Source organism: Hippichthys cyanospilos, chromosome 6 (genome assembly GCF_059441005.1).
Source record: "Hippichthys cyanospilos isolate Australia breed blue-spotted pipefish chromosome 6, RoL_Hcya_1.0, whole genome shotgun sequence".
Classification (NCBI taxonomy): Eukaryota; Metazoa; Chordata; class Actinopteri; order Syngnathiformes; family Syngnathidae; genus Hippichthys; species Hippichthys cyanospilos.
Genome location: NC_142374.1, coordinates 14,490,773 through 14,503,619, shown reverse-complemented (window position 1 = coordinate 14,503,619; position 12,847 = coordinate 14,490,773). Strand labels below are relative to the sequence as shown.

The window sequence follows — 12,847 nt, the reverse complement described above, 5'->3', positions numbered from 1 at the left end:
AAAATATAGTGGTCATGCCTTCTGGCCACAACATTAGGTACACCCACGCAAGCATTGCCTTTTTCTATGTTGTTAAGTTGGAGGTTAACACAAAAATGTGAGTATTTGACATATTTGAGTCTTGCTACACACCCAAGTGCGCGTTGGGGACCCAATTGCAGGGAAGCAAGTGAATCAAGGCAAGGACTGCAGAGTAGATTGACAAATATTTATTAATATAAACGATAGCTGGGTTCCTTGGGTAAGAGATGTAGTCATCCTCCTAAGGGCGCTCCAGAACCGCCGGCAGGCAAAACAGATGGAAAAATAATTTCCCCGAAAAGCCCCCCCCCCCAAAAAAAAAATGCACTCCCCTACTTGTTTATGTCCCCCTCCTTAAGGAGAATTGCCTCCGGAGTCCCTACACACGTGTATAATGCTCACTGACCTTTGAAGTCTCAATAACATAAATTGTCTTTACACAATTAGAGAATAGTAATAAAAGGTTAACGATTCAATATTAAAACACGCCTCAGAGATAAATGCAAAACCAACAAAGTCCTAATAAAAATCACTAGAAACCAAAAAAGGGACAATGATCTGACTGCAAGAACAAAGAAGTAAATACCAATTGACACGGCGACAAAATAAACACCCGGGCAAAGGAACACGTGGACAAGGGAGCTGATTTGAAGACACGAGGGACTGGACTGATAAGAACAGGTGGACACAATAACCGAATGAAAGACGTGGAAGAAAGGGACACAAAGCAACATCAAAATCAGAAACAACAACAAAAAAAATGCAGATTATGAACTCCAACTCAAAATGGCCTGGTGTTACATTGAAACGAACATAATAGGAGATAGTGAATGGGAAATATTATCTTTTTAGTCAAGAGGATTAGCCAATATTGTTGGGGTTGCAAAACATTTCTATGAGGGTCATATTGACCCAAGAACATTTTTACTGTTTCTGGATGCAAATGACGACACAGCTGCTTGTACCGAATGCTTTGAGCGGTGATTGGATATATATAGTAGCTGTTTGGAATGTTATATTATGAAAATGACTGTCCACTTGTCCTTCAGTGATAGTATGAATGCACTATCTCCATTAGATTCTTGAAGGAAATAATCTCATGACTACCCCACTGGCTATATACAACAGGCAGGACATGCAATTCATTCTTCATGTTTGACTTGATAACAGTTTAGCTATATAGCGAGGGACTTAAGCGTGGCTCTTTGGTGCGTGGGAGAAAAGTGGATATCCAGAGTGCAGGTTGTAGCTTTCAGGCTTTAGCTTGCACAGCCCCTCTATTTTCCCACATTTTTTTAAGCCAGGATGCTGCAACAACAAGTGGTATCGTGTGATGAGGATGAGTTGGAAACCTTGCACGCAGTCCAAGGTGAATGAAAAAGATTTGTGGCTATTTTTCATCCTCTAATCACAGAGGATTCCCACACTTGAAAACACACACGCATGCACTTTCTCGCTCTCTGTCCCTCCCCCGCATCTCAGTCACACTTCAACAGCAGTGGAGGATGAATTGATCTGTTGAAGAAATATTCATAGTAGGCTTAGCTGAAAAATACAGATACATCAAATAAAATACAGTCAATTGAAAGGGGAAGTAAACCTCAAATTTCTTGACTAAATAGTCTTAACAGAGTTATTTGATGAACATTGCATTTCTGGAGAATGAATTAAGCATCAGAAGCATCGGTTTTTAATTCATACCAGGGAGTGTCTACACTCTAGAAACAGGTCAAATGTCGGCCAAACTTTTTGAAATATGAAGAACTAAACAGCCCCCCGAAATTGATTGTTTCTTGGGTTACTCATTTCTGAGTCAAAAACAACCGTATTTCAGTCCAAAAAAAGATTTGCACGACTTATTGGGTCATTTATTTAGCTGACAAAATTAATTCAAAATGATCATCCTACAAAATAACTTTTTTTTTATTGATTAATTTTTTTCTTTTTCTTATTTTGACCCTACTTTTTGGGCTTAGTGAGAACTTGGGTAACGTCCGAAATTTCTTTTGATTTGTACAAAACAAAAGAAATACAATTGGGTTGTTTTGCAAAAAACAACCCAAACATTGATTGGTGTTTATGTTTTTAATTCATACAAGACAACATTTTGGGTTCAATGAACAACCCTGTATATATTTGATCTCTTTTGGCCCATTTTGGTATTTTTGAAACAACTGTTTTTAGAGTGTACTTTACCACTTGCTGTTGGCTGAAAATTACATCATAGTAGCTCAGGGATCAAATAACAATTAATCATAGCTCAGCTTGCAAATGTAATATGAACGGACTCACGGGTTTTGCAGTTATTTTTTTTCAGCAGCATCAAGATGACATTGAGCAGGTTGTCTGTGCACATTACATCTAAAACAGCCAATGCCAAGGCCACTAAAGAGAGAGCAGTGCCCTTACAGAGGTGCTTTGCGCCCCTGGATATTTACTGTCTGGCACTCGTGTCCTCATTACAAAAAAAAAAAAAAAAAAAAACAGCAGCTAAAATGATCCCCAGGAGAAATTGCCTAGAAAGAAGGTTGAATTTGTGCTTGTTGATGGAAAGCAGCACGTTGTATGTGTACTCTGATGTAAGGAAATGCTTGGCAAGCAAAAATTTGCTCACTTAATGTTATGAAAAATCCATCTAAAGTTGACATTTGTGTGATTATATACTCCACACTGTATTTGGACATTTTGATGGATGGCACAACGAAGATATCATATGTAGGCCTTTAAAGTAATTCAGTATGGTGTGTGTGTGTGTGTGTGTGTGTGTTCAAGAGAGAGAGCGAGAGAGAGAGAGAGAGAGAGAGAGTACTGTATATCAAATTAGTATCCATCCATCCATTACCTTGACAGCTGATCCTCACAAGGGTCACAGGCACACTGGAGGCTATACCAGCTGTTTATGGGCAGTAGACAGGGTACACCCCAACCTCAGAGTACACTCTAATGTAGTGGCCAGCCGATCACAGGGCACAAAAAGACAAATAACCATTCACACTCACAAACAAACCAAATGACACTTTAGAGTGTCCATTATACCTGCCATGCATTTTGAAAATTGGAAAGAAAATTGGAGTAACCAGTGAAAATCCACACAGGCACAGGGTGAAGATGCAAGGTACACATAGGAACGCTGGAGCCAGAAGTGAGCCCAGAACTTCTGCACTGTGAGGCAGACATCTTAACCACTTTTTCCCAATTATTATTATGATTATGATTATTATTATTATTACTGAAATTGTCTGGCCACCAGTCTCAGGGTGTCCCCCGCCTGCTGACCGAAGTCAGCTGGGATAGGCACCAGCTAGCCTGAGACCCTTGTGAGGATCGTGGCTCTACAAAATTGATGCATGTATAATTATTATTATCATTATTATTCATTTTGTTATAGACCGATGCAGTATGTTTTGTATGTTACGTTGATTAAACCTCTGATAGATGTCACATTACGATAGCTGCATTCCAACAAGCTTTTCGTTTCATCACGTGAGTCACGTGGATCCAAAACCACGCGCGTCCCCTTTAATTTCGCTAGCCGTGCATTGCGATCACCTGTCAGATACGACGCATGCGCAGTGTAGCAGGAGTCCCCCCCTCCTCTCTCGTCTTCTGGAGGATGTTGCTGATCATCGCTCCATCCTTCCGCCGCTGCCCCCTTGCCCCCAGCCTTTCGACAGCTACGCACACGGCGCGAAGGACGATGGCCGCACGGATCTGATTTTACTGAAGGTATTCGCCTCCTTATCGACCGCTGAACGAGGAGACCCCTGCCATTTGACATTGGGGCCGTGGGGGTGAAGGATGCTTCGGGGTGAAAGCAGATGCGCGTGTCTTATTTTTTCCCCTTCCCTTTTAAAACACCACACAGCATGACAGGGCTTCCCTCCTCCTCCACTCGTTTGATTACGGCTGCTTTCATGCATTCTCAAACGATAATGAGTGTGAAGTGCAGCTTCCGGTCAAGGGCATGCGCACAGAAATGTGGATGATGACTCCGTTTTCCATCCGTCACGCTTCACTATCATCCACAAGCGTTGAACATCTTGTCGTGGGGTTCTTCTGTGATGTGATTTTTATGACGTTGTGGATTGGCTGCAACCTGTCATGTGTTGGGGGTGGACTGAACCAATGCTGCAATGCAATTTGATGTTCTGGTTATGAATACATAGCCCGAGATTGTGCTAGATGTTCCACTGAGAAATATGTGCTCCTTCAATGGGTTATTTCCAATGCATGCTGGTAGTGCCTATACGTATACATTTGTCCTGCGTTCCATTAGATCTGTCAGGCTCGTAATGGGCATGCGGTGCTCACCGGAGTGATTCTGACCCGCTCCGCGCACAAGCAACAGTGCCATGCTGGATCGCCAAAGGCTCACAGTGATATGCAAATGCTTAAATCAGACATTACTGGAGTGGTGTGTGTGTGTACGGAATTAATCACGTGTTATGTAACAGCATGAGTGGACACTGAGTAATAATCGGCGTGTGTCAAGGAGGGCGATCTGCTCGAGGATGATTGGGTGACATCGTAGTGCAAGAGGTTTTAGTGCGCACGCTGTGTTTGTTGCGGTGACTGGTTAAATGACACAAGTCAGATTGTGGTCATGGTGTTCATCATTCATCAAAAATTATTTGTTGGGCTCAGTGACAAATAATTGTGATTTTTCTCACTGGATACTGCCTGTGATAATGATCAGGAATTAAGTAGAATACTGGTTCTAAAGATTTGAGACCAATGATAATGACTTTGCCTATTTCTCATAAATCTGCAGATTGTAAGAAGTAGCAGAAGTATTTTATTGTTAATTGGTGTACATCAGGCTGTCCAAACATATTTCCCATGAGGGGTGCATACAAAAGATTAGAAAGACCACATTTTATTTTTGTTAACTTTAATATATTAAACAGTACAAATTAGTCAAGTAGGGATATTTTATAAAGGAGGAAAAATTTGCTTCGCCAGGGCTTTTTGTTAAAGATCCTGAGGACATATTTTTTCACTTTTCTAACACTGTCTACATCTCTCTCTCTCACTTATATATACTTCTTTGAATAGAATTGCGGGTTATGTCATAATGTATTTTAACCCTAACCCTAAATAGACCGCAGGCCATAATTTGAATACCTCTGATTAAATCTTCTATTTGTCTTGTGGCAACTATACTTGTCTGTACTCATTACTAAGACTTTAATGTCAGAATCAATAGCGCTGGGATTTTTGGTATTTACCTAGTAGTGTAATAGGCCTACATGAAAAAAGAAAGAAAAGGTTTTAATGTTTAAAAAAAGAATGTAAAATTGTTTTGAGTCACTGTAATAATATGTATAGTTTGAAAGTTAACAGTGGCGTTCAATCTTTGAAAAAAATCTATACATAAATCATAATTTATCCATCCATCCATCCATCCATCCATCCATCCATCCATCCATCCATCCATCCATTGCTTTATCCGGAGTAAAGTCGCAGGGGCAGCAGCCACAGCCTCAGACTTCCCTCTCCCAACCAATTCAGCTCCTGTCAGTTGCCACCAGAGTACCACAGGCTAAAAAGGCCCAATCGGATTTCTTCTTCAGTCTGATCTTAGCACTGGTGTCCACCTCCAGACCCTGTTAGAAGCTTGAACTCCCACCTCTGGCAGAATTGAAATAATAGTTCAATTCAAATGTATTGCAGATCACCGTTAGAATTGCATTACCATCATCAAACTTTTGCCACTGTAAAAAAAAAAAAAAAAAAAAGTGACCAAGTGTTGCTTTTTTACTCATACAGAATTTATTGATATTTTCCTGACATATTTCAGTGGAAATGTTTTGCCTTCTTCATACTCTCCAATTAAAACTAACAGGCACATTGAGCTTGATTTAGTTATTATCAAATAGGGTTACTTAAAACTAACTTGCATCAATAATGGGAAGCTGAGCCCGGAAGCTGGCCACAATTTTTGACGATGACACAAAGGGCCAAATCTTGCCCGCGTGCCTTAAGATTGACACCCCTGCTCTAAAGAATTATAAGTAATTCACTATATTTTCATTGGATTAATGTTTTCAGTTGTTCAACATTCAGCCAAAAGCACCTAGACAGAGAATAAAGTGTTGTTAATTTGCTTCCCTTCCATTATGCCTCCATCTTATCTTGTTCTCTGTCAACCCTGACCTCCCCCGCTCCTCCGTTTCCCCCTCCTCCTTCTCCAGAAAGTCTCATGTAGATGCAGAGCCAGAGGAGAGTCCAGGGAGCAGCAGCAGCAGCAGCAGCAGCAGCAGTGGGGCCGTCGATGCTCTCTCCTCAGCACCCACTCCAGCTCCCGCCCAGGCCTCGGCCGGAGCGCCAGGAGAGGAAACAGAGAGTGGCTCCTGCTCTGATTCAGACGCTTCTGTAGACTCCAGCTCCTACACGGAAGAAGACGAGGAGGACGAGGAAGATCCCGATATGTTTTCCTCCAAATTCCTCAGTGGGACCAACCCTCTTAGTGCCGTGTCGTCGGCTGTCAACAAGTTCGGTCTTTTTGGCGATGAAGTTGACAGTGATAAAAGCCAGAAGAGTGCAGAACGGCAGCCAGGTGTGGACCCAGGGAAAGGCCAGCCACAACAGAAAGAACCTCCAAAACCTAATCAGGGTGCTCCTGTGCAGAGGGGGCAGCCCTCTGCAAAACCACCGGCTCAGCTGCATGGCAACGGACAAGCGGGATCTCAGAAACAGCCTGAAGGACATGCAAAAGGCTTGCAGCATCAAGTTGCATCAAAACCTGGAGGTCCACCTGAGGATCACGGAGATGTAGCTCGAGTTGGGACCAAAGTGCAGTCCCAGCAAGGAACAGCCAAGATTGGACAGCAACAAAAGGGATCTCCTAATCCATCCCAGAAACAACCAGGGTCACCTAAACCCTCCCCGCAACAGCAGGGATCCCCTAAACCATACCAGAAACAACCAGAGCCACATAAACCTTCCCCGCAGGTGTCCTCTAAATCATCCACCCAACAACACGAGTCCTCTAAACCATTCCCACAACAGCAGGGGTCCTCTAAACTTTCCACCCAACAACAGGTGCCCTCGCCACTGCAGGGATCCCCTAAATTGTCCACACAACAACAGGGGTCTCCTAAACCATCCTCGCAACAGAGTACACCCAAAGCCACTCCACAACAGGCCTCGTCCAAGGCAGGGACACTGCAGGCAGCCCAGCAACGAGGACCAAAAGGACCCAACACGCCAGACGTCAATAGAGGATCTTCAATTTGCCCCGTTTGCAACACGACCAAACTCAATATGCACACCAAGGAAGCACCAAACCATAAAACATGTACACAGTGCAAAACCCAAGTGTGCAACCTCTGTGGCTTCAGCCCTCCTGACGCTGATGTGAGTATTTCTTTGAGTTTTTTATTCAAACAAATACGTACTGCACCTTTGCAGAAAATTAAAAATTGTAACACTGACCAGTGTTTCAAAACCTTAAGATTTTTTTAAAGATTTTTTGACCAATCAAGTCATTGTGGACTATTTCCAATTAAGTCAAAGTGGACTATTTCCCACGACACTGTGGTACAGGTGTAGGGAACGCTGGTTCTTCGAGAGCCGTATCATGCCTGTTTAGAATGTGTCCCTCTCCCATCACACATTCAAGTTACCATGATTGTTATCAGGCCTCCACATTTGAATCAGGTCCGTTACAAGAAGTAAACATGCAGAATACACCTCTCGAGAAACTGGAGTTCCATAACCCTGATTTAACACAAAAGTCAAATGTAAGTCATTTTTAAAGATTTTTAATTGTCATACAAGGAAATCATCTTAATATTTTTTCAAACTCATTTTACACAATTATGCTTAGAAATAAATGGCCAACAGATGATGGCCCTAACAAACCAGGCTAATATTAGCAACTCCATCACATAATGTACAAATTTAAAAAAAAATAAAAATACGATGATTTCTTTCTGTATCTGTACTTTCTTCTGCTTATTATTTTATATTTGTCATCTTTGATGTCGACACGATGCAACAGTTTTCGCGACAAAAGAAATTATATATATATATATATATATATATATATATATATATATATATATATATATATATATATATATATATATATATATATATATATATATCAAAGTCAAAGTGGACTTAGTTTTTTTTTTTTTTTTACACTTTGGAATGTTCTGAGATGTATGTAATGTTTTCATTTCTTACTAATATCCGTCTCCAGGCGTCAGAGTGGCTTTGTCTCACCTGCCAGATAAAGCGAGCTGAAGGACCGTCGATGAAAAAGCCATCGCCATCCCCTTCCAAAATGCCATCTCCTGCAGCATCAGGTTCTAGCAACAGGACACAAATGACATCAGCAGCCAGAAGTAATACTGCAAAAGGCCAAGCAAGTCCTAAGCACGTCGGAACAGACTCTCAGAAACAGCACCCAGAGAAAAGCGGTCCGACATCTGCCAACCAACAGGATTCTGGAGCCTCGTTTGGCTTTGGTGCTTCAAAAACAGCAAAGCCTGAAGAGACGGTGACAGGGAAAATGTTTGGATTTGGTTCTTCCATTTTCAGCTCTGCATCGACACTGATAACTTCAGCCGTTCAGGATGAACCTAAAACCACACCAATGGTTTCTCCCAAAGTGCAGGCCAAACCTACCACAGTCCAGGAAAAGAAATTACAGCCAGAGCAGACCAGAATTCCTCCTGGAGGACGTTTGCAATCAAACTCTTTGCAATCACCCACCCAACTTCCTAAAAAAGGCCAATCCTCTTGTCCTCTTTGTAAAATGGTGCTCAATGTGGGCTCCAAGGACCCTCCCAACTACAGCAGCTGCACTGAATGCGGTTGTACTGTTTGCAACCAATGTGGATTTAACCCCATGCCAAATGTTAAGGAGGTAAGACTATAAATAATAATACATATAATATAATAATATAATATTATATATATATATATATATATATATATATATATATATATATATATATATATATATATATACAGTATACGTATATATATATATATATATATATATATATATATATATATATATATATATATATATATATATATATATATATATATATAGTTGATTTGGATGTGCATCAGTCAAATTGCAGTACATTTAATTAATGGATTTTGTTATTACATATTATGTTATGTTAGTACATTACATCTTAGTTCAGGAATGACTTTGTTAAACATGTGGTATTTTTGTCAAGGTTACAGACATATTTTGGATGGAGAGTGCCAGGAACTCAAGTTGTTTGGTCGGAGAATTACTTATCCCTGACAACTGTTCCCAACACTCTCCAAGCAGTATATACGTTTGAGTATATAATGATAGCCTGTTTTGTTTAGAATCACTTTTTTTATGTTTCACTGGCTCATGGGTTGGAATGGTTTATTGAGATAAGAAGCCCAGATCTGATCTGTATTGGATGGTATCTTATTGGACTTCAGAGATAAAATTGGATCAAGATTGAACTCCACAGTTAGTGTTTTCTTTGATTCTTTGTTGTATTTCTGTTTTAGTAATTACCTTTTAACGAAGATTAAATGACCATGCAAATAATTAAGTGCAATAACGGTAGTATATATATATATATATATATATATATATATATATATATATATATATATATATATATATATATATATATATATATATATATATATATATATATATATATATACATGTATATATGTACCATGCCTAGACCTGACCCTTTCTTATTTCATTTCATTATTTCGTTTCACTGAGGGTTGCAAACTGCTTTATTTTTCTGAGTGTGTGGGCTCAATCTGGCAATGATAACAGTTGCTGCTTAAGTCTGGCTAGACTGTTTGCTGTGAATTTAACAATAGTGTGTCTCTTTGATTCTACATTGCTTAAGGGGGATTGCTCACCAAATGCAACATCATTATTATTCCGAAGCGTCATCGATGATTCAGGTTTAATTCCAATTCCACTTGTGCTCCATCTTTTAAACACTGCTTAACAGCAGACATCTGATGTTTGCTCTTTCTAAAAATACACATCCACACCTCGCAGGCTTGTACTAGGGAGGCAAGCGAGCACATAGTGAAGTAAATGGATAAGGCATCTTACTGGCAGTCTGAAGCACAAAGGACCTGACACTCGACTCTGTAATTCAATGCACAATGTGCAGTTCGTAAGGACAAGCTTGCCAACGACACCCCTCGGCTGATGCTTCACCCTGTAACAATGAGGCGCAGTCGGTTTGAGCTATAAAACTGCTTTGTACAAAAAATAGATTACATATCGAGTAATTGTCTCTCGTTCTTATCTAAATAACATTTCACAAAATCAGATTAAATGTGTTTGTTGCATTGCAAATGAGACTCCCTCCCCATTGTGTTTCTGGACCTGTGTTGTTCAGAATTGAATGTTGTTTTTCTCTAATGGTTGTTTCAGTTCAGCCTGATGTGTTTCCATTATGTAAAAACTCCCAACTTTCTGTCGCCCTTTGTTGTTGTATGTGCCCCAATGGTATGCTTAGTACACTTCAGTACTCTGCTGCTTGTAGATTGGTTAACGGAGAACATTCCACCTCACTAGCATTAAAAGAAAGTTACAAACAATAACAGCTTTTGATAAGATGGAAGAAGTACTGGAAACAATGATTCTTGTTGACTAAAACTAGAGATGAGATTCAAGAGGTTTGGGCTATGAGGTCTTCCTGCATTGTTTGCCTATGCACCCTTTTCTTTGCGTTAATTTTCTGCATACTATAGGTTAATCTGAAACTCTACCTCAGCTCTTGCCCAAATTTGGCTGGTAGACACTTCAGCTCATCAGTTCAAGACATGAGAACAAACTAACTGAAATACTTGCTGGACATGTGACTTACTGGAAAACTTAACCTTTCTCACTTTTTCTGTTGAAGGGCAAGGAATGGCTTTGTTTGAACTGCCAAGTGAAACGTGCGACAAGAGGAATCGAACCTCCTACAGAGACCCTGTTGTCCACTTCCCCGTCAAAAAGGACACCCGGACAGCATGTACCACAGACGACTGCTGCCCCAGTCTCTCAAGGAGCACAGTCATCAAAAACTGAAGCAGTTAAAGCACAAGATGGTCAGAAACAGGTCAGCTCAGCCCCTGCTCAGAAGGCGCAGCAGGACAATGTAAAGGAAGATGTGCCGAAGAAAACAGAGCAGTTGCAAAAACAGGGCAATGGCCCTGAAGCTCCACAGCAAGAGTCAGGTGGTTTCTTTGGTTTCGGCAGTCCTAAAAAGCAGCCTGATGCTACTAAGCCTGCCGAGTCAGTGACAGGCAAGATGTTTGGATTTGGTTCCTCCATATTCAGCTCTGCATCAACTTTGATAACCTCTGCTGTGCAGGACGAATCAAAACCGACGCAACCACCGACTTCTCCCAAGATACCTGCTTCTAAAGAGACCCCATCTGTTAAGAAACCACAGCCAGAAAAGAAAACGGAACAAAGCCAGCAACCAAAAAGAGACAAACTTCATTCAGAGCCATCAAAGATAGGATCCGTTCCCCTAGTTAGCTCCAAAACAATCCAGTCATCCTGTCCTGTCTGTAAATCACAACTTAATATTGGCTCTAAAGAGCCTCCCAACTACAGCACCTGTACAGAGTGTAAAAACACAGTCTGCAACCAGTGTGGATTTAACCCTGTGCCAAATGTGAAGGAGGTAAGACTTTATTTCATTTATTGGTTTTCTTGTTATTTATTATTAACAAACAATGTGCTTTTGCATAGGTGAAAGAGTGGTTATGCCTCAACTGTCAGATGCAGCGTGCCCTCGGCGCATCAGAACCTCCAGGAATGCCACAGATGAAACCACAGGCCTCGCCAAACAAAGTTCCTGCAACCACAAATGTCCCGAAGAAGGAGCCACAGGCTCAATCTCAAATCAAAGATGCTCTAAGTCCCACTGAGTTCAAAGTGAAAGAGACACCTATAAAGGAATCTGAAAAGATTGACGGGGGAGACAAAAAAAATCTCACTACAGCTTCGGCTCAGAAAGTTTTGTCAGAAGACCAAAAGAAAGGACCTCAAAAGCCTGCGGAAGTAACAACTACATCTGGGCTAAAGCAGGCAAATGCTGCATCAAAGGCACAAGAGGAATCTCACAATTCTAAACTACAATCTCATGCGGCCAAGCCCGCTGACTCAATAGGAGGGAAAATGTTTAGCTTTGGCTCCTCTATCTTCAGCTCGGCATCCACTTTAATCAACTCAGCAGGCCAGGATGAAGCCAAAACCACTCCCCCACTGTCTCCAAAGACGCCTGCTGCAAGGGTGACAAAATCACCTCTTGCTCTGGAGAAACAACCAGATAAGAAACAAGAATCCAAGTTATCTATATTGTTACCATCTAATCCTCCATCAGATCATTCAAAGGAGGTGTCCCAGACATCATCCAAAGAAGCCCAGTCTACTTGCCCTCTATGTAAAGCAGAACTTAATGTTGGCTCAAAGGATCCTGCCAACTACAGCAAATGCACGGAATGCAAAAACACTGTTTGTAACCAGTGCGGATTTAGTCCAGTGCCAAATCTGTCAAAGGTAATTTATATACATTATAATTGGGTGGATTTTGTTTTTTTTAAGGGGGTGTGCCATAGCAAATCCTGTTTGCTGCAGACAATTTTTGTAATACTATTTTGCTTTTACAAAAAAGAACAAATGGTTTTGTAGAATGCATTTGATTTGACATGAGCAGTAACTGATCATCTGGTTAATAAATTTTCCTGTGAAAGTCGTGCTTATGAAAAATTTTGATCCCCCTCCCATATTTAAGTTGCTCATCTCTGCAAATTGTTCATGTGAATGTAAGAGTGAATAGCT

The 12,847-nt window shown here is 40.9% G+C and overlaps 1 protein-coding gene across 2 annotated transcripts in view; it reads left to right on the top strand.

Annotated features, from left to right (window-relative positions):
* The first annotated feature begins 6,443 nt into the window (after nucleotides 1–6,443).
* Nucleotides 6,444–12,847, top strand: part of pclob (piccolo presynaptic cytomatrix protein b) — a 51,219-nt gene continuing 44,815 nt past the window's right edge. For both annotated transcript variants that reach the window (XM_088416321.1, XM_088416322.1), the window contains exons 1-4: nucleotides 6,444–7,380; nucleotides 8,231–8,899; nucleotides 10,914–11,687; nucleotides 11,756–12,565. In XM_088416321.1, the coding sequence (XP_088272447.1) occupies nucleotides 6,451–7,380; nucleotides 8,231–8,899; nucleotides 10,914–11,687; nucleotides 11,756–12,565 (3,183 nt within the window). In that variant the 5' untranslated portion in view covers nucleotides 6,444–6,450. The remainder of the gene's footprint in view (nucleotides 7,381–8,230; nucleotides 8,900–10,913; nucleotides 11,688–11,755; nucleotides 12,566–12,847) is intronic.